Source organism: Falco peregrinus, chromosome 9 (assembly GCF_023634155.1).
Source record: "Falco peregrinus isolate bFalPer1 chromosome 9, bFalPer1.pri, whole genome shotgun sequence".
Classification (NCBI taxonomy): Eukaryota; Metazoa; Chordata; class Aves; order Falconiformes; family Falconidae; genus Falco; species Falco peregrinus.
The window spans coordinates 22,960,951-22,979,218 of record NC_073729.1 but is presented as its reverse complement, the minus strand read 5'-3'; the positions used below and the strand labels follow the sequence as shown (position 1 = coordinate 22,979,218).

The 18,268-nt window shown below is 61.9% G+C and overlaps 3 protein-coding genes across 7 annotated transcripts in view; 2 read left to right on the top strand and 1 right to left on the bottom strand.

Moving 5' to 3' along the window:
- BCL2L1 (BCL2 like 1) overlaps positions 1-18,268 on the bottom strand; it is a 198,433-nt gene that overhangs the window by 101,683 nt on the left and 78,482 nt on the right. The window lies entirely within an intron of this gene.
- On the top strand, positions 1,266-5,612 carry CCM2L (CCM2 like scaffold protein). Of its 3 annotated transcripts, none has more exons than XM_055814284.1 (10): positions 1,266-1,366; positions 1,649-1,816; positions 2,140-2,223; positions 2,393-2,573; positions 3,225-3,679; positions 3,762-3,897; positions 4,024-4,087; positions 4,338-4,485; positions 4,666-4,804; positions 5,048-5,612. In XM_055814284.1, the coding sequence occupies exons 1-10, from the start codon at positions 1,337-1,339 to the stop codon at positions 5,326-5,328; spliced, it is 1,686 nt and encodes a 561-aa protein (XP_055670259.1). In that variant the 5' UTR covers positions 1,266-1,336; the 3' UTR covers positions 5,329-5,612. The 3 variants fall into 3 exon arrangements, with proteins under 3 accessions (XP_055670259.1, XP_055670257.1, XP_055670260.1); XM_055814282.1 differs by having other exon boundaries at positions 2,390-2,573; XM_055814285.1 differs by having other exon boundaries at positions 2,390-2,573; positions 5,016-5,174.
- On the top strand, positions 6,836-18,059 carry HCK (HCK proto-oncogene, Src family tyrosine kinase). 3 transcript variants are annotated; one of them, XR_008748805.1, is made up of 14 exons: positions 6,836-6,946; positions 8,662-8,791; positions 9,215-9,260; positions 9,533-9,632; positions 9,770-9,868; positions 10,019-10,122; positions 10,531-10,680; positions 11,125-11,277; positions 11,599-11,781; positions 12,226-12,302; positions 14,787-14,940; positions 15,190-15,321; positions 16,221-16,304; positions 16,669-16,805. XR_008748805.1 is itself a non-coding variant. In XM_055814286.1 (13 exons), exons 2-13 carry the CDS (start codon positions 8,663-8,665, stop codon positions 16,869-16,871), a joined length of 1,530 nt encoding a protein of 509 aa, XP_055670261.1. In that variant the 5' UTR covers positions 6,836-6,946; position 8,662; the 3' UTR covers positions 16,872-18,059. The 3 variants fall into 3 exon arrangements, 2 of the variants coding, with proteins under 2 accessions (XP_055670261.1, XP_055670262.1); XM_055814286.1 differs by lacking the exon at positions 16,221-16,304 and having other exon boundaries at positions 16,669-18,059; XM_055814287.1 differs by lacking the exons at positions 11,125-11,277; positions 16,221-16,304 and having other exon boundaries at positions 16,669-18,059.

Here is an 18,268-nt window from a genome sequence, read left to right as displayed (position 1 = left end):
GCCAGGGCCGTTTGTTCCCAGCAGGGGCTGCCGGGGGGTCTCGGCTGTGTCCCTGGCCCCCCTGGCACCGGGACCTGGCGGCTGCTGTCATGTACTGTAAATACTCTGTGTGCCACCTTCTCCTCTGGGACCCTCGGCGCGGGGGCAAGCGGGAGGCCGGGGTCTGTACCGAGACTTTTTTTGTATACCACAAACTTTTTGTATATTTTTAATTTTGCTGCAACATGAGATATTAAATTCATTTCAATAAGCCCTGCCTGTGGGAACTTGTCCTTGCTGGCACCTGCAGCGGGGCAGGACCCCTCTGTCCCAGGGTGCTTGGGGACCTTGGGGGACAGAGCAGGGTGGCTGCAGCGGTCCGGTGTTGGTGGCCCTGGCCGGTGTTGGCCCCAGTGTGGCGGCTGGCAGGGAAGGGGTGTGCGGGCAGGATGCAGCAGGAGGAAGCCTGCGGACATGGCTGCTGCAGGGCCAACCTCCTCCCTGCCCCAGGCGGAGGCCTCCAGCCCTGGCTGACCCCCAGCCCCACGGGGAGCTCAGGCCCCATGGGTGGCCATGGGAATGGGGTGCTGGGTGCAGCTGCACAGGCTCCTGCCGGTGCTGCTCCCCGTGCCAGGGCCCATGTGGGCAGGGAAGGATGGGGGCAGCGAGGGCCGGGACCCCACAGTGCTGCTTCACAAGGACTGGGCTGCCGGGGGCCACGGGGCAGCAGAACTGCCCCCAGACCCAGCAGAAGCCCTGTGGCAGTGAGGGGCAGGGGCTGCTCTGCAGCCAGGTCTCAGGGGCACCCCCAGCCCTGGCATCTGCTCCGGTCCCATCCCAGCCTACTTCAGTCCCTGCATCTGCCCCAACCCCGGCACAGACCCAGCCAATGTCACCCCCAGTCCCAGCCCGACATCCAGCCCAGCCCAAGCCCCAGTTCCAGTCCAAGCCCCTGCTCCAGTCCCATCCCAGCCTACTTCAAACCCTGCTTCTGCCCAAGTACCACCCAGCCCCAGTCCCAATCCCAGCCCCAGCCCCAGTTCAAGTCTCAGCCCCAGTCCCAGTCCCAGTCCTGTCCCAGTCCCAGTTGCCATCACAGTCGCAGTCCTGTCCCAGTCCCAGCCCCAGTCCCAGTCGCAGTCCCAGTCCCAATTTTGTCCCAGTCCCACTCCAGCCTCAGTCCCAGTCCCAGTCGCAGCCCAGCCCAGCCCAGCCTAGTCCAGTCCCAGCACCCCCCAGGAGGGGCAGGAACTCACATCCCGGCCATCCTGGTGGAGTTTCCGACACAGGAAAACGCAGCGGCGCCGAGCGGGGCGGTGGGGGCGGCCGTGCTGGGAGGCAGCGCCGCAGCCCCGCCATGGACTGCGAGGCCAAGAAGGGGAAGAAGGTGCGTGGGCCGGGGGCTGGTGGCCTGGGGGCTGCTGAGAGGGCAGGAGGGGGTCAGATGCACAGGTACACCGGGACGAGGGGCCCTGCACCCCATCCTGTGGCGTGGTGGGGAGAGGTGGGGTCACCGTTCGCTGCCCCTTGAACCACCCAAAGGGTGCAAATTTGGGATCCGTGAGCAGAGGGGCCCAGCCCCTCCTGGGGCACTGGGTGCCCACGGACCCCGGGTGCCAGGGTTGGGTGCCTGGTGGTGACATGTCCCCATGCCCATTTCCCCTGCCAGGGCTTCGTGTCGCCCATCAAGCGGCTGGTTTTCCCCAAGGTGGCTCGGAGGCCGGCGCTCCGCAGCAGCGTCTACCGGCGGCCGCTGCACTCGGTGCCCCTCTACCCCCCTGACTACCTGATCGACCCCCAAATCCTGCTGCATGACTACGTGGAGAAGGAGGTGAAGGTAAAGAGGTGGGGTGTCCCCAGGGATGCCTGGGGTCCCTGCCTGCTTGGGGTGGGGCATGAGGCCACCATGCCATGCTGAGAGCCACCAGCCACGGTGGCCAGGAGGGTCCTGGTCCCCTCCCTACACAGACAAACAGCCAGGGAGGGGGAGTGTGGGCTGAGGGTGCAAGGAGGACCCCCCATTGCAGGGTGTCCCTGCACCCCAGGGACATGCATCCTGCCTTGGGGATGTGGATGCTCTGGGGGTGGCTCTGGGCCATGGGGTGGGGAGGATGCCTACCCCAGCGCCCCCCCATCTGCCCTGGGTTTTGTCCCCTGCAGTTTTTAGGCCATCTGACATGGGTGACATCCTCCCTGAATCCCTCCAGCCGGGACGAGGTGCTGCAGCTGCTGGACACGGCCAGGGTAAGAGGGGTCTCCACTCCCCAGGGTGCCCCCCAGCACAGCCCAGAGGGTGGGCGCTGGGTGCCCCACACCACAGGGTGCCCCCCTGCACAGCCCAGAGGGTGGGCGCTGGGTGCCCCACACCACAGGGTGCCCCACACAGCCAGCACATGCTCTGCTCCCACAGCAGCTGAAGGAGCTGCCGCTGCAGACAACGCCGGAGCAGGACAGCATCCTCAGCCTCTCAGCACGCTGCCTCCTGCTCACCTGGCGTGACAACGAGGAGCTGATCCTGCGCATCCCCACCCACGAGATCGCCGCAGCGTCCTACCTGCGTGATGACGCCCTGCACCTCCTCATCCTCAAAACCGGTGTGGGGCTCCAGCTGGCAGCACAGCTGGTCCCGAACACCTTGTGTCCCCAGGGCACGAGGGGCCAGAGCCTGGGGGGTGCTGGGGAGGTGCTGGGGGTGTATGTGGCAGCAGCTTGGGCCAAGCACTAAAGCCCATATTGCCCCCCTGGCTCGGTGGGGGTCTGCTCCCCTGGGGCTGGAGGGGGGCACTGCCTCAGGCTCTCCACTGCCCTGGCAGGCAGGTCCCAGCTGTGTTCCCAGCGCCAGTTGCTTTAATGGCAGGAGGAGATGAGGCTGGAAGTGACCCCCGTCCCCGTCCCCCACCATGGAGCTCCAGAGGGGATCAGGGGTGCTTTGATCATCAAACCTGAGCTCAGCTGCCAGCCGCAGGCAGGGTCCCTGGGGAGGGGGCTGCACTAGGCTGAGCTCCAGCCTGCACACAGAGCAGTCCCCTAATCCCCTGCCCTGCTGCCCCTAATCCCCCTGCCCCTGCCCCACGGTAGCCGCACTGCCCTCAACCCACTGGGGCTTCCCCAGCCCCACCTCACCACCCCCATCCTTCTGCTTCCCACCTGGTCAGTGGGATGGGGCGGCCCGGGCAGGGGCTGGGGGCCAGCAGGGTGGGCAGCAGCCCCCTGCCCTGATGCCCCATTTGTCCTTGCTGCCCCAGGCCTGGGAGTGGACCCGGTCCCCGCTGGAGCACACCCCGAGGCAGCCCCAGCCGGCGTGCCGGAGACATTCCCCTCTGAGAAGCGGCTGGGGGGCTCGTGGCCGGAGGGGTCGCGGCTGGGGGGCCCGATGGAGCGGCGGCACACCATCTGCAGCCTGGACTGGCGGGCAGCGCGGGGCGGGCAGGAGAACCGGCAGGGCGGCAGCCTGGAGCGGCGGCGGGGCGGCAGCTGGGAGCGGCGGCAGCGCGGGCGGCCCTCGGGCAGCTGGGAGCGGCGGCAGCCCTGCGGCGGTAGCTGGGAGCGGCGGCGGGCTGGCATCGCCGGCGGCAGCTGGGAGCGTGGCACCGGCTTTGGCAGCTGGGAGCGGCGGCACACTGGCAGCAACCCCCTGGACCCCCAGGAGCCTTGCCCTGACGCCTACTCCAACCTCATCATCCTCGCCGTGCCCAACAGGGTGAGTGGCCCCGGCACATGCCCACCCACCGGCACACGGCCACCCACCGGCACCCACGCTCGCTCTTTCCCTCCTGCTGCAGGATGCAGCCGAGGAGTCCTGCGCGCTCATCTGCCAGGTCTTCCAGATCATCTACGGGGACCAGAGCATCGAGTGTGTGGACCGCGCCGGGTACCACTACACCTCCACGCCCACGCGGCCCTGGCTCTCCAGCAGGAGTGAGTGGCTGGGGACAGGCATGGGGACACTGAGCGGAGTGGCACGGGGCTGATGGGCAGCAGCAGCAGGCAAGTACCATGGCAGAGGCTTGGCCCCCCTCTGAGACCTTCACTCTCCCTCCCCAGGCGAGAGCTGCCGCACAGATGGGACCTATGGCTACGATGCCGACTTCAGCTGCTGCAGCTCTTTGTGAGTCTGGCTCCCCCAGGGTGCTCCTGCTCCCGGGTGGGTGCCCCTGCCCCTGCCCCTGGGGGGTGGGTGCCCCTGCACTAGGGTGAGTGCCCCTGCCCCCAGGTGGGTGCCCCTGTGCCAGGGTGAGTGCCTGCCCCAGCTGCAGAGATGCCCCAGCCCTGCCCGATGGTGGGTGCTGTGCAGCAGGGGGTGGGCAGCTGGGTGCATAAGGGGTGCTGGGACCCCCTGACTTCTGTCCCCTCCACAGCAACGGCTCCCATGAGACCTTTGAAGCATATTACAGCGGTGCCTCCTCGCCCTCCTTCCACCAGTCCCACCACAGCCTGGCCACTGCCTGCAGCGGCAGTGACCAGAGCGGCACTGGGCTGGAGCAGCTGCAGGACTACATGGTGACGGTGCGGGCGCAGAGACGGGCGAGGGATCCCACTCAGTGCTGGTGGCTGGGAACAGGGTGGGGTGGTGGGCAGGCCTGAGCCCCCCCTGCAACAGAGAGCAGGCAGTGGGGTGCAGGGTGGGGGGCCGGGGCTGTGCGCTGCTGGTGTCCCCAAGCCTAACCCATGCCCCTGTCACCACAGCTGCGCAACAAGCTGTCACCGCAGGAGATCCAGCAGTTCGCCCTCCTGCTCCGCGAGTACCGCCTGGGCATGCCGGTGCAGGAGTACTGCACCGAGCTCCTGCGCCTCTATGGGGACCGCAGGAAATTCCTCCTCCTGGGTGAGTGTCTGGGCTCATGCTGCAGCCACCCTGTGCCATCACGGGCCCCTGGTGATGGCCGTGCACCCCTTGGGGCTGGGGTGCTGGTGTTGGCTGTGCTCTGGGGGGTGTTGGCACCCTGCTGCTCATGGGGGATGGGATGGGACAAACCCCCTGCCAGCAGCCGGTGGGGCTGCCTGGCATCTCACACCAGTGCTGCCCACTGGGGCAGGGTCACCCTGAGGCTCACGGTGCCCATGGCAGGAATGAGGCCGTTCATCCCTGACCAAGACATCGGGTACTTTGAGACCTTCCTGGAGAGCATCGGCATCCGGGAGGGTGGAATCCTCACTGACAGCTTTGGCCGCATCAAGCGCAGCATGAGCAACACGTCAGCCTCGGCTGTGCGCAGCTACGACAGCTGGTCCCTGCGCTCCGAGTCCGAGTCCTTCAACCGCATGATCACGGACATCACCCATGACATTGAGGCGCTGGCGCGGGATGAGGAGGAAGAGGAGGAAGAGGAAGAGGACAACTACTTGTGAGGGAGTGCTGAAATGCAGTGGTCCCCTCCCCACTCACTGATGCGGTGCCGCATCTCCAAGCCCAGACTTACTAGGTGCCCAGCTCTGCCCAAGTGCCTGGGAGGGGGAACATTGTCCCCCACTTTGTTACACAGGAGAGGTCAAGGGCTCTGCACCACCCTGGCAGCTCTTGGCAGGGCTAACAGCATCGTAGGGCAGCCATGGTGGTGAGACAGCCCCCATCTGGCAATGCCATGTGCTGTAATTTCTGCAGATTGCAATTAAAAGCCACAGCTGGGAGCAGAGCAGATTCTTCCCCAGGGAAAGGCCGTGCCAGGGTGCAGGGGCTGCTGCGGTGGGGGGGTGAGCTGGGCCAGGGGCACTGCTCACAGCCCTGCCACGCACCCTACCACTGCTGGGCTGGGAACACCCTGCCCACCCCAGTGCCACATGCAGGTCACTCCCAGAGTCAGGGTGCTGCCGGCTGGGCTGGGCTGGCCCTGGGGGACACTCCTGGCAGCATGGGATCCCAGGGAGCTCAGAGCAACGTGGGGGGGCCAGCGATGGTGTGCTGGGATGGGAGGGGGCTGGTGGCCACAGCTGATGCACTGCTGCCTGTGCTGCTCGTAAAGCGCCTGTGCAGTCGGCTTCCATCACGGGCCAGTGGCAGGAAGGCACCCAAGAGCCCCCATGGCCCCAGGGATACCCTGAGCCGGGGCTGCCGGCACAGTGTCCCCCATCCTGCCGCCAAGCACCCTGGTGCAAGGGCAGGGCAGGGGGACACTGAGACATGGGCCACGCTGCGGGCAGTGGTCCCCCGTTCCGTGAGCGCCGTCGATGCACCAGCTGGCTGCTGCCGGTCGCGGGCGTTTCACAAAAGGAAGTTCCTGCCCCAGGACACGACTTCCTGCAGCCCCGCCGGCCAGCTGGCCCCCAGCCACTGTCCCCCGGCTAATGTCCCATGGCCCCTGGGTAGCATCCCTCGGTGGGGACTGTGGGACGGTGCTGGAGCCCCAGGCCGGTGCACGGGCAGACAGATACCGGGGCTACGGGCAGTAACTTATTTTTTTCCTCTTAAACACTTTACATATGCAAATCCTCATGCTGGCAGGCGCTGCCTGGCTGCTTCCCCTGACACTCCTGAGCCAGAGCAGGGCTGTGCCCGGCCGCGCTGGCCCCTGGTGGCCAGTGTCATGGCGCAGCTGAGGGTCCCATTGCTGCTGCTGTCCCCGTCCCAAATTCCGGGGTGCTTTGGGGGAATTAAAGCAAAGGCCGGAGCGGTGGGGGGCTGGAGGGGGTCCCCGGGAGGCCCTTTGGCACAGGGGCAGGGGGACACAGCAAAGCCCCCCGGGCGCCCCTGCAAGCTGCTTCTGCCGCCGTTGGTCTAGGGGGGTCCCGCATGGCCCGGGGGGGCCCGTTGGGTGCGTGATGGAGACCCCACTCCCATTCGGGTTTGGACCCCCCGGCACCCGTACAGGGAGGTATCGGCCGCGTCCTCTCCGTCGGGGAACCGCGGCGAAACGGGGGGGCGGGGCCTTACCGGAGGGGGCGGGGCCTCACCGGCGCGGGCAGAGCGAGCGGCGGCGGCAGCCCCGGCTCCGGGAGCGGCACCGGGACGTTCCCCGGGACGGCGGCGGAGGTGAGAGCGGAGCGGAGCCCCGGGGGCGGCTCGGGCCGGCCCCGCTCGGTGCGGCGGCCCTGGCAGCCCGGCGGGGAGGCGATGGCGGGGGGTCCCGGTGTAGTCCCGGGTGGGGTCCCGGCGCGGTCCCGCGGCGGGGTGCCGGTGCGGTCCCGGGGAGGGCACGGTGCAGTGCTGGAGGGGTTCCAGTGTGGTGCCGAGGGGTGGGTGCCGGTGCAGTCCCCGAGGGGTCCCGGTGCCGTCCCGGGGAGGTGGTCCCTGCCGGTGACTTTGCAGGGGCCATGGGGGACCCGCCGCTGCCCACCCTGCCAGCGAGGGCATGGAGCAGCACGGGCACGAGCCATGGGCAGTCACGCTCCCGGAGCAGTGGGCTCCCCAAATCCCACCAGGTCCCCATGGCTGAGGACAGCCACACGGGCTGTGGGACGTGGCTCTCTGGGGTGGGATGCTCTCTGGGGCTGCTCTCACCGGCGTGCCTTGTGCTGGCCAGCCTCGGCACTGGGCTGTGGGAGCTGGCAGGAAAGCCATGGCACATGGGCTAGCCGGGATGCCAGGGGGGATGCCAGGGGGCCGGCTGGCTGTGGGACACCCCCAGACTCCCCAGAGGTGTTTGTGCTTTGTAGGGCCAAATGCTCCGATGCGGTGTGACACAGTCACGGCACATACCCACCACAGTGCCAGCATGGGCCATGGCCGAGTTTCAGCCAGGCACTGCATGGGTTTGCCAGGGGGGATGCGGCACTGGGCTTTGCCAGTGGCCCAGGGCATCCCTGGCAAGGGGGATGTGCTGTCTGGGGCTGCTGCTGCTCCTGCTCTGCTCGGGGCACACTGGGAAGGACGAGGAGTGCCCATGGGGTGGCTGGGAAGTGACAGCCATGTCCCCCGAGGGCTGTGGGAGTGCTGTGATGCTGCTGGTGCCTGATTGCTCCCCCAGCAAGGCCGGCAGTGCTGTGCACCTGAGCTTCCTCCTTCACTGTCACTGCTGGCATCTTCTTCCTCTGCAACAGGGTCTCCCTCAGACAAGGGAAGTGCCTTTGCGGGGGGTTTCCCCCTGTGCTTGCTGCTTGCAGCATGTTTTCCTGCTGGTTTTCTTGGGGACCCAGGGAAAGTGGAGCATTTCCATTTGCCCTGGGCCAGTGGCTGCTCGAGGCAGCTCCACCCTGGCAGAGAGCAGCCAGGGAGCCCGGTGGAGAGCGGTGACCTGGGGCAGTGCAGGGCAGCCACAGGCATGAGGGGAGCCCACAAGCACCAGCCGTGCCAGATGGGGAGCCCCCCGCTGCTGGGGAGCCCCTCCATGAGGAAGGTCCTGCTTTGCAGGATGCCGAGCGGCTCTCTCCTGCCACAATGCTCAGTGCCTGCACCCCTGTCCAGGAGAGGCCTTTTTGGGGAAGGGCTGTGAAGCTGCTCCATGGCAGCCGCTGTCACCTGCCCAAAATTCACCTCCTGTGACTCCTCCTTTCTCTGCACCAGGACATCCCCTTTCCTCCCCAGCACTCCACCATGCACCTTGCTGGGCACCCTGGCATCCCACAGCTGCTGCCCACCTTGGCTCTGCGGGGCAGCGGAGCCCTCTCTGCCCCCAGCTGCACATGGTGCCCCATGTCGTGTGCCAGCGCTGTGCCGTGCCGGTGCCGGGTGGGAGCTGCTGGGAGTGGGGCTCCAGCGGGGCTTTCACCTCTGTCGCAACGGCTTCACTTCCCCTCCCTTGGCTGCAGGATGGGTTGCGTGAAGTCAAAGGAAGCTGACGTCCAAGAGAAGATGATAAAAACTGACCCCGACGCCGACCCTGGCCCCAGCTTCCAGCAGGGCCACTACGTGAGGGACCCCACAGCCCCCACCAGCAGGGTGAGTGGGAGCCAGCAAGCGAGTGGGGGGCATGGGGCTAAGCATCACGGGGGGCTCAGCCCCTCTCTTCCCCATTGCTGCCAGCACCGAGAGCAGGACCGGCTGTGGCGCTGGCAGTGCCTGTGCGCTGGGACAGAGGGCTTGGTGTGGGATGGGAGCCCGCTCTACGCTGGGTCAAAGCACAGAGCGAACCTGATGGGAATCAAGGAGTTACGGAAAAAGGGAGAGAAAAATGAAGGTGTTGGGAGGGGCAGAGAGGCTGGTGCTGGGTGGGCTGCTGTGTTGGGTGGTGCTGGTGCTGCCCCTTGGGTGCCCTCCTGCTGCTGCTGCTGGGGGTTGGGACTGCAGTGGGGCCAAGACCCCAGTGGGGTATGATTCTTTGTCACTCGTGATGTCACTCTGGTTTTTGTCCCACTTTCCCAGAACAATAATGTCCCCAGCATGGCTGTGCTCCCACACGAGGATGGTGGTAGGTACAGGGGGGCTGCAAGTGGGTACATGAGGTGGGAGCGTGTGTGGGGCCTGTGGCCAGGTCCTCTCCCACCTGGGTTGGAGCTGCTGGTCCCAGCAGGATGGGAGCTCTAGGCTTCCTCAAAGGCCAGCCGTGGCCATGGTACGATGAAGATGGAGGCGCTGGGTGCCATGGGGGTCCTGGCTGGTGTCTTGGCTGCACATGGCAGGGGTGGCTGGATGCCCCATCCCAGCACGGGGAGGGGTGCCCACAGAGCTCCCTTGCTGCAGGCTTGGGGGACAGCATGGTGCTGGCGCTCTACGACTACGAGGCGACGCACACTGGTGACCTGAGCTTCCAGAAAGGGGAGCAGCTGATGGTGCTGGAGGAGTAAGTGCTGCCAGTGTCTCCCCACCCCAGGGTCTCCCAAAGGCTTATGTGACCCTGCCGGGTTTTTTTTCTGGAATTTGCCCCTGGAGGAGCTGGTGGTGGTGCCGTGGGCTGACCCAGTGCTGTTTCTATCACAGGTCAGGGGAATGGTGGCGAGCACGGTCACTGGTGACGGGGCACGAAGGCTTCATCCCCAGCAACTACGTTGCCCAAGCCGGCTCACTGGAAACGGAGCAGTGAGTCCGTCCCTTGGTCCCATGGTCTCATGGTCCCCCACCACAGCTGTCCCTGCTCCTGCCCCATGTCCTGCCACCAACCCTGCCCCATGCCAGCCTTAGCTCTGCCAGCCCCGGCAGTGCTTGTTGGTTCCTTTGTTCCTGCCACAGGTGGTTTTTCAAGGGCATCAGCCGGAAGGACGCAGAGCGGCACCTCCTCAGCCCCAATAATGTGGTCGGGTCCTTCATGATTCGGGACAGCGAGACAACGAAAGGTCCAGAGGGGTGCCTGTGGCGTGGTGCCGGGGCACAGCTGCCCTGGGGGAGCCTTCCTTGCCCGCAATTGCCTGGCAGAGGAGCTCGGGAGGTGCCTCCCCAGCCCAGGGGCTGTGCTGTGCTGCAGGGCAGGGACTGGGGGTCCCATGCTCCCACTGTAAGAGTCCTCAGAAGACCCATGGCAGGGACAGGGGGGAAATGTCCTTTTGAGGCTGTTTTCTTTGGGGTGCAGGTGTGGCTGGCCTCATAGCCGGGGCCGAGGGGGCAGTGGCAGTGTGGTGGGGATGGGTGCTGCAGTGATGGCTCTGCTGGGTGATGGCACCACATGTGCCATGAGCACGGGATGGATGGGGACAGCAGGGAGGTGCCCTCTGCATGGGGGCTGTCAGCTCACCACTCCCGAACAGGCTGCTACTCACTGTCGGTGCGGGATGAGGACAACGTGCAGGGTGCCACAGTGAAGCATTACAAGATCCGGATGCTGGATAGTGGTGGCTTCTACATCTCCCCACGCAGCAGCTTCAATACACTGCAGGACCTGGTCCAGTACTACAAGGGTGAGCCCTGGGGTGCCTATCCCCCCCCATCCCAGACCCTTTGCCCCTGCACCCAGCTCAGCCACGGGTGTGCAGAAGCTCTTGCCTGTCACTGCTGGGCTGCTGCTGTGGCTCGGGCTGTGATGAGCAGCAACTCCCGGCGCTTCCCTGGCTGCAGTGGCTGGCTTGCTGGCCATCACAGCTCTGAGTGTCCCCAAACTCCCCCTCCCTGGGTGGGCCAGTGCCCTGACTGCGCTAGGGCAGTGCAGTAATGCCAGGCAGGGCAGAGAGATGCTGGCGGGGCCAAGCTGCGACAGCCGGTGTTCGATGTGTCCCCACCATTTACGGTGGGGCATGTGGTGCCAGGATATGCCCCACGGCCACGGAGGCTGCCATGGGCTCTGCTTCAAAGTGTGAAGCAGCTGGTGAGACAGGCTGGCTGATGGCTCTGGCCGCTCCCCGCAGGGCAGAGCAACGGGCTGTGCCAGCAGCTCACCCACCCCTGCTGTGTGCCCAAACCGCAGAAGCCCTGGGAGAAAGATGCCTGGGAGATCCCTCGGGAGTCGCTGAGGCTGGAGAAGAAGCTGGGAGCCGGGCAGTTCGGGGAAGTGTGGATGGGTGAGAGCGAGGGGGAGGCAGCTGGGAGGAAGATTAAGTTGGTGGTGAAGGAGAAATGGTGAGGGGTGGGAGATGAGGTGGAGGGATGGCAGGGAAGGAGTGACCTGGGGGAGAGGAGCATGGAGAACTGGAGGTGGCCCTGGCCTTAATGCAGATGCTGCTCGGGGCAGGGTGCGTGGGGACAGCCCTGGGCTGCACATGGTCTCCAGGCCTTGCACAGCTGCTCCGGCTGCAGGAATAGGTGCTTTGGCTCCAAAATCCAGTGCTCCCAGTGCCTGGGAACTGGGCAGCCTGGGAATCGTTTGTTGTACCATCCCCCAGCTACCTACAACAAGCACACCAAGGTGGCGGTGAAGACAATGAAGCCAGGCAGCATGTCCGTGGACGCCTTCCTGGAGGAGGCGAACCTGATGAAGACGCTGCAGCATGACAAGCTGGTGAAGCTGCACGCAGTTGTCACCAGGGAGGAGCCCATCTACATCATCACCGAGTTCATGGAGAAAGGTGCCGACTGCATCCCTGCGCGCTCGCCGTGGGCCAGGCCAGGACCAGGACCTGGGTGCCCCAGAGATGGTGCAGGATCAGCCCCTCCTGCATCCCCAGGCTCGGCCATGGGCTCTGCGCTGGCTGCTGGGACACTGGGAGCAGGGCTGGATCCTGCCTGTCTGAGTGCCCTGGGGCAGGGTGCTGGGGGGAATACGGTGGTGGCCCTGGGAAAGGGAGGGATGGGGGCTGAGAACAGATGAGGAGGAACGCTCCGCAAGGCAGGAGAGAGCCTGCACTGGGGCTTACACCTCTGCCTGATCCACGGGAGCAGGATGGGGGTCAGGTGTGTTTCCTGACCATGTCCCCACATCTATGCTTGGCTCCCTGGGACCCTGTGATGCCCCGAGGGTGGGCACAGGCTCCAGCTGAGCTGTCAGCCCTGGCACCCTTCCCTGTCTGCAGGGAGTTTGCTGGATTTCCTGAAGAGTGAGGAGGGGAACAAGCAGCCGCTCCCGAAGCTGATCGACTTCTCTGCCCAGGTGAGGAGGTAGCCGACCTTTCCCAGCTCCCCACTCTTGCTCCCCCTCGCTCCTGAGAAGGGTGAGCGAGGGGGTCAAGGAGTCCAAGAACTGACTTGGGATGGGCTCAGTGCCAGCCAGGAGCCTGGTTTGAACAGGCAAACACTGGGGGTGGCGGGGATGCAGGGAAGGGGCCGGTGAGGCCTCCCTGTGGCACTGCCCTCAGCCCTGTGGGCAACCAGCCACTCACTCGCCACCCTGTCCCAGCGGCAGGGGCAGGTGTGTGAGAAAAGCAGAAGTGCCGTGGCTTCCTCCCAGTAGCATGTTGGCTGCGGCATGCAGTGGCTAGCCTGCGCCCAGGCCCTGCCCCACCGGAGCTGCACAGAGCACGGGAGGTTTTGCCAGGCTGCTCCTTCCAAGGAGCCAGGAAACCTGCATCTTCTGAGGCCGACGTGGTGTGTGCAGCCCTCGCAGCCTGTGGTGCCTCTGTGCTTTGTGGAAGTCACAGGAGTGAGGGTCGGAGATGATTTCACTGCTCTCATTTGCGTGGTCCCTTCTCCAGGACATGCCAGTGCTGGTCAGTGTTGCTCACCTGAACTTGCCCCCTCCCAGCAGCAGCCCTGGCAAAACCATCGATTTCTGCCCATCGCTGCTGATGTGGTAGTTACCGGCACACACCGCGCTCTGGGTGACAGAGCCTCATCCGCAAACTCGGCCAAAGCCCCCCAAAGCCTCACGTGGCCGCATGCCCACGCTGTGCCACACACCGGCACGGCTGCGGTGCTGCGGGGCAGCGCCTGACGCTAGTGGGGCTGAGCCCCTGGGCAGGACCCACCCACAGCTGTGGCAGCGCTGAGCTTCACGGGTTTAATAGGAAATCTACACCCCAGTTTTGTTGTTTTCACAGTGCCTGGAAGCCTGAGGTGGGCACGGTTTCTAGAAGAGAGCGTAGCATGTTATGTTACCCACATGCCTGTGGGAGGTTTGTGGATCATTAAAATCATCTACCTGCCAAAGGGCTGTCAGGGGCTGAGGGAAGGCAGCTGGAGAGGCAGGAGGACTCGGTGAAAATAATTTTGGGGGTATTTTCAGGAGCTGATTTTGAGTACCGCTGAGCGTGCTACTCTGATCTATCTTCGTATGTGCAACCACTGTCTTGTCCCTGCTGCTTCTGTAGTGTCCCCAGATGCTGGCCAAATCCAGAGACTCTGATCCAAGCTCGGTACCTCTATGAATTATTTCACAGAGATACCTGAGCAGCAGGAAAGTCAGGATGGGAGCCCAGACCCCAAGGGCTTAGACCAGGCCACTGGCTACTCCAGCTGGCTGTGCCAGGGTCTGCAGATCAGCTGTGCACTCTTGCACGCCATCTGTTCCCAGCAAGCTGGCTCTTGCAAGCTGCCCGGCTCGGCTCGGTAGCTCGGAGGGGCTCGAAGGGGCTGCTTTCTGCAGCGCTGAGAGTGAAGGCTGAAGTGCTTTCATGTGCAGGCAGCAGGCAGGCAGGCAGGTAGCGAGCCTGGCACCCAGGCTTGTGCTGGGGCTGAGTCACTGCAAGCAAAACTGTATCTGCGGTCATGGAAATAATCCTTCCGCTCTTGCAGTGCTTGTTTACTTCTGTATTTTGTGTGGAGAGCTCTGTGAGAAACTGCAACTCGCCCCGGCCCAGCTTGTGCGGTGGCTCCGGCCCCTTGCCCTCCTGGACGCTGGTAGCATCCAGGCACGGGATAATTTGGCACAAAGCTGGGGGTTGGTGTGACCTCTCCAGGTCATCTCTGCGCTGATCGGGGCTCATACCTGCACACAGCCACAGCCACTGAGCGCTGAGGCTTCAGGAGACAGATCTGGAGATGGCATCTTCAGGGGTTGTCACAGCCATCCTGCTCCCAGGCAGGACTGACTCTTCACAAACTATTCTTGAAGACCTCAGGCATCTCCCCACCCTCCTCGGGAGACTGTGCTTTTCTGTCCTCACCAAGGAAGCGCTGCAATGCTGGCCAACCCTCACTGCAGCAATTAGTCATTTTGTTGTTCCCTTGGTGCAAGGTGAGGATAATTTACTCCCTGCTTCTCTCAAGCTGTGGTTGATGTTATTTGGAGACTGGTCTCACCTCTCCTCTGCACAGAGAATGATCTACTCCACTTCTGCATGGCTACGACTGAAGCAGTTACACCCTGCCCTGCAGTCATCCACTGACACTTGCCTGTGAGCATGTCAGCTCCACTGACACTGGTTCTCACTGCTTTTCTCACACAGGCACTTAAAAAGGGCCATGCTGGGCCGGTCATCCCAACCCTGACCTCTTCTGCCAGGGATTCCCTGTGCAGAGCGCGGTTCCCACACAGAGGAGTCAGTCACATCTCCTGCTGTGACTCAGCCTCCTTTTATCCCCTTTCCAAGTGCTGGCCAGAAGCTGTGAACCTCTTTCCATTCCTGGTGACAGCTGAGTTGCGGGGATTGTGCTGTTTTGAACAGCCTCTGCATTTTTCTTTTTCCCCTTTTTATAGATTGCAGAAGGAATGGCTTTTATTGAGAAGAGGAACTACATCCACAGAGACCTGAGAGCCGCCAATATTCTGGTGTCGGCAATACTGGTGTGCAAGATTGCAGACTTTGGGCTGGCCAGAATTATTGAGGACAACGAGTACATGGCCCGGGAAGGTGCGGGAGCTGCTGGGGGCATCTGGCCGCTTTCTGAGATGGCGAGGGGTTGTGAAGCCACTAACCAGGATATAACCTTGGTGGCAAGGCCCCCGGGAGGGACGTGGAGTGTAAGAGGGAGGGAAGCTCCTCTCATTTGCATCTCTTCATATCTTCCTCTTCTGTTTGTTTCTTGTTCCCCATGTTTCACCACCGGTTTCTCAGCATTTGGGTTAGAGCTCATGTTTCCCATTGGCTTTCTTTGTCCAGGTGCCAAGTTTCCCATTAAATGGACTGCACCAGAAGCCATCAACTATGGATCTTTCACTATAAAATCAGATGTCTGGTCCTTTGGGATCCTCTTGACCGAGATCATTACCTATGGGCGCATCCCATACCCAGGTAAGGAGGTGAAATGCCTCCTCTAACATGGTTCCAAAAGATGTGCTCCACCTTCTGGGCCCCATCCATGGGATCTGTTTCTTCATGAAGTTAGATCTCTGAAAACAGAGGGAATGGTGAGAAATTGGAATCTCACACCGGGAGCAGGGTTCAAAGATGGTGGCACAAGGTCTCAAGACGGCAATTCTGTCAGGGAGCCATGGAGAGGAGCCCAGAGCACAGGATGCTCTCTGAGCAGTCTGCACTACTCGTTTAGCTACGTCCAATGTTTGGACAAGAGCTCACCTAGGATGGATGATTAGGAGGATTTTCTCCCTGGGAGTCCTCAGTGGACACCAGCTGTTTTCAGTGATCTGAAATTCATGCTGACATGACATGGGCTCCCTCTTCTCAGTTTCCACAAAGCAGAGCTGGGACGTTTCCTCTGGGGAACCCACAAAATGGGTCCAGGTAGTGACGACTTTGGGGTGCCCGCTGCTTTGGGGAGAACGGCAGCTGCTCTATATAGTGCCTTGGGGCTGATCCTGCAAGGAGGTCCTGAACTCCTCCAGCTCCATGGGAAACCAACAGTTGTCAGGATCTCTAAAAGACCTAGTCTCTCTGTTTCTAAAATAAAGATCATGTTTCTAACATGAAAGTGTAACTGACTGGCCCCAGGCTGGGCTGCACAGCCCTGGGAGAGCGTCTATTGTACACCCCAGGTTCCTGGCTCACAGGTTTGCAGCACAGCACTAACCCCTGGCTTTCTGCCTCCTGTGGATTAAGCGTGTTTGGAAGGAGTACATCAGTTCAGGGCTGGTAGCTGGGCCAGGTGTTTTTGGCAAATCTAAATCATCATCTTCCTTAGGAACCACCCTGTATTTTGTACTAATTGTTACTTTGGTACTTTTTTTCAATAGGAAATTATTCTGTACAAGAAAACTAAACATTGCCACAAACCAGGCATGAAGGATCTGGGGTAGCGTAAAGGATTGTTCTGGAGGGTTGGTTCTGCCATCACACTACCTTATTTTTATTGGGAGGAATGGCTTATTAAAGACTCAGCAGATGGAGAAGTGTAGCCTTTATTTTTTTTTAATTTTATACAAAACGATTCTAATTCCCATCTGATCTGCTCCACTGGAGTACAAAACTGCATGCTACAACTAACCCAGCATCTCAGTTGGCTGCATGTTTCCCTGACCAGGAATAGCAGTTCCCCCCTCCCAACCCCTCTAACCTGCCCTTTTTCTTCCTACTGACTTTGTCCAAAGGGTGGGTAGTTTTGGGCTTGGGGGTTTTTTTTTGCATTTAAAGACATCAGTGATAAACCATTAAATATTCACCTGTCCTGCCCTGTTTCTCCAGGGATGTCTAGCGTGGAGGTGATCAGGGCACTGGAGCACGGGTACCGGATGCCCCGCACAGAGAACTGCCCTGAGGAGCTGTATGACGTTATGATGAGATGCTGGAAGACCAAACCAGAGGATCGTCCCACCTTTGAGTACATGCAAAGCATTTTGGAGGATTTCTTTACTGCAACAGAGAGCCAGTATCAGCAGCAGCCATAACACAGGAAGCTTGGTGAAAACAGCGGATACCCTGCACTATGCATGCCATGTTAGCAGCAGTGAGCATATGCACCCTGCTCTTCCCTGCCCCACTCGTGATCTGCCTGCGCACACCTTCCTCTGCCAGCCTGGCCCAGGAACCAGAGCCTTCCTGGTGTGGCTGGGCTGGAAGCGGGGGCACGGGGAAGCCCTCTGGGGCTGCCAGATGGAGGGAGAGGTTACCCAGGGCTGTACCTTGTGCCTTTTGTGTGTGCCTGAGTGTCTGCAAGGCAGCTGCTCTGGGAAGCGCTGGCTGGCTGGTAGTTGCCTGCACCAGCAGCACCACAGAAGGAGGGCTGGGTCTGTTTCAGCTACAAAGAAAAAAACCCAGATTATTACTATTTGTTTAATCCTTGTCGTGGTTTAACCACAGCTGGCAGCTAAGTACCACACAGCCACTTGCTCACTCCCCAGCCCACCCCTGCGGGATGGGGAGAAGAATTAGAAAAAAGGTAAAATTCATGGGTTTGAGATAAGAACAATTTAATAATTGAAGTAAAATAAAATATAATAATAATAGTAATGAAAAGGAGAGAGGAATAAAACATAAAGAAAGAAAAAAACCCAAGTGATGTATAATACCATTGCTCACCTCTGCTGACCAATGCCCAGCCAGACCCCCAGCAGTGATCGGCCCTCCCCAGCCAGTTCTCCCCAGTTTCTATACTGGGCATAATGTTCTATGGTATGGAATAGCCTTTGGCCAGTTTGGGCCTTCCCAGCCTCTTGTGCACCTGCTCACTGGCAGTGTGTGGGAAACGTGAAAAGTCCTTGATTTAGAATAAGCATCCCCAGGTGCTTATTTAGAACAAGCATCCCCAGGCCGCTGCGGCCCGGCAAGAAGCCCCGTCCGCTCCCAGCCGCCATTTCACCTCGCCTGGGGGTACCGGTGGTATCGGCAGCGGGCCCGGTGTTCCCTGCACGCACACTTTATGTTGTTATTTTTAGTATGTAATTATGGGTCATTTGGGAAAAAAGCGGAAGTGGTTTGGTTTTTTTCCAGGTTGCCCTGTAGCCTCACAGCAGGGAGCTTCTGGGCCTGTCACTGGATTTTCCTCATGCTAAGAAGCAAACACGGTTGCTTCCGTACCTTCGTACCAGCTTTGGAAGCGTCTTTTTGTTATCAATAAAGTATTTACAAACCCCTGGTCTTTTGGCCCTGCCCCACGCTCCCCGGCCCAGCCCCCGGCCCGGCGGGACCGGGCCCGCCCGCCCCGCCGCTTCCGCGCCCGCACCCAACATGGCGCCCGCGGCGTCGCGCCCGTCCTCCGCGCGCAGGCCGCTGCCCTCAGCAAAGATGGCGGCGCGGACCACCCCTTACGCCGGCCGGCTCCGCGGGGCCGGAGACTCGCTGGGAA

Coding starts and splice junctions, on each gene's coding strand:
- CCM2L (XM_055814282.1), top strand. CDS start 1,337: ATGGACTGCGAGGCCAAGAAGGGGAAGAAG. Junction 2,224..2,389: donor AGCTGCTGGACACGGCCAGG/GTAAGAGGGGTC, acceptor CTGCTCCCACAG/CAGCTGAAGGAGCTGCCGCT. Junction 3,680..3,761: donor TCCTCGCCGTGCCCAACAGG/GTGAGTGGCCCC, acceptor CTCCTGCTGCAG/GATGCAGCCGAGGAGTCCTG.
- HCK (XM_055814286.1), top strand. CDS start 8,663: ATGGGTTGCGTGAAGTCAAAGGAAGCTGACGTCCAAGAGAAGATGATA. Junction 10,123..10,530: donor GGACAGCGAGACAACGAAAG/GTCCAGAGGGGT, acceptor ACTCCCGAACAG/GCTGCTACTCACTGTCGGTG. Junction 11,278..11,598: donor GTTCGGGGAAGTGTGGATGG/GTGAGAGCGAGG, acceptor ACCATCCCCCAG/CTACCTACAACAAGCACACC.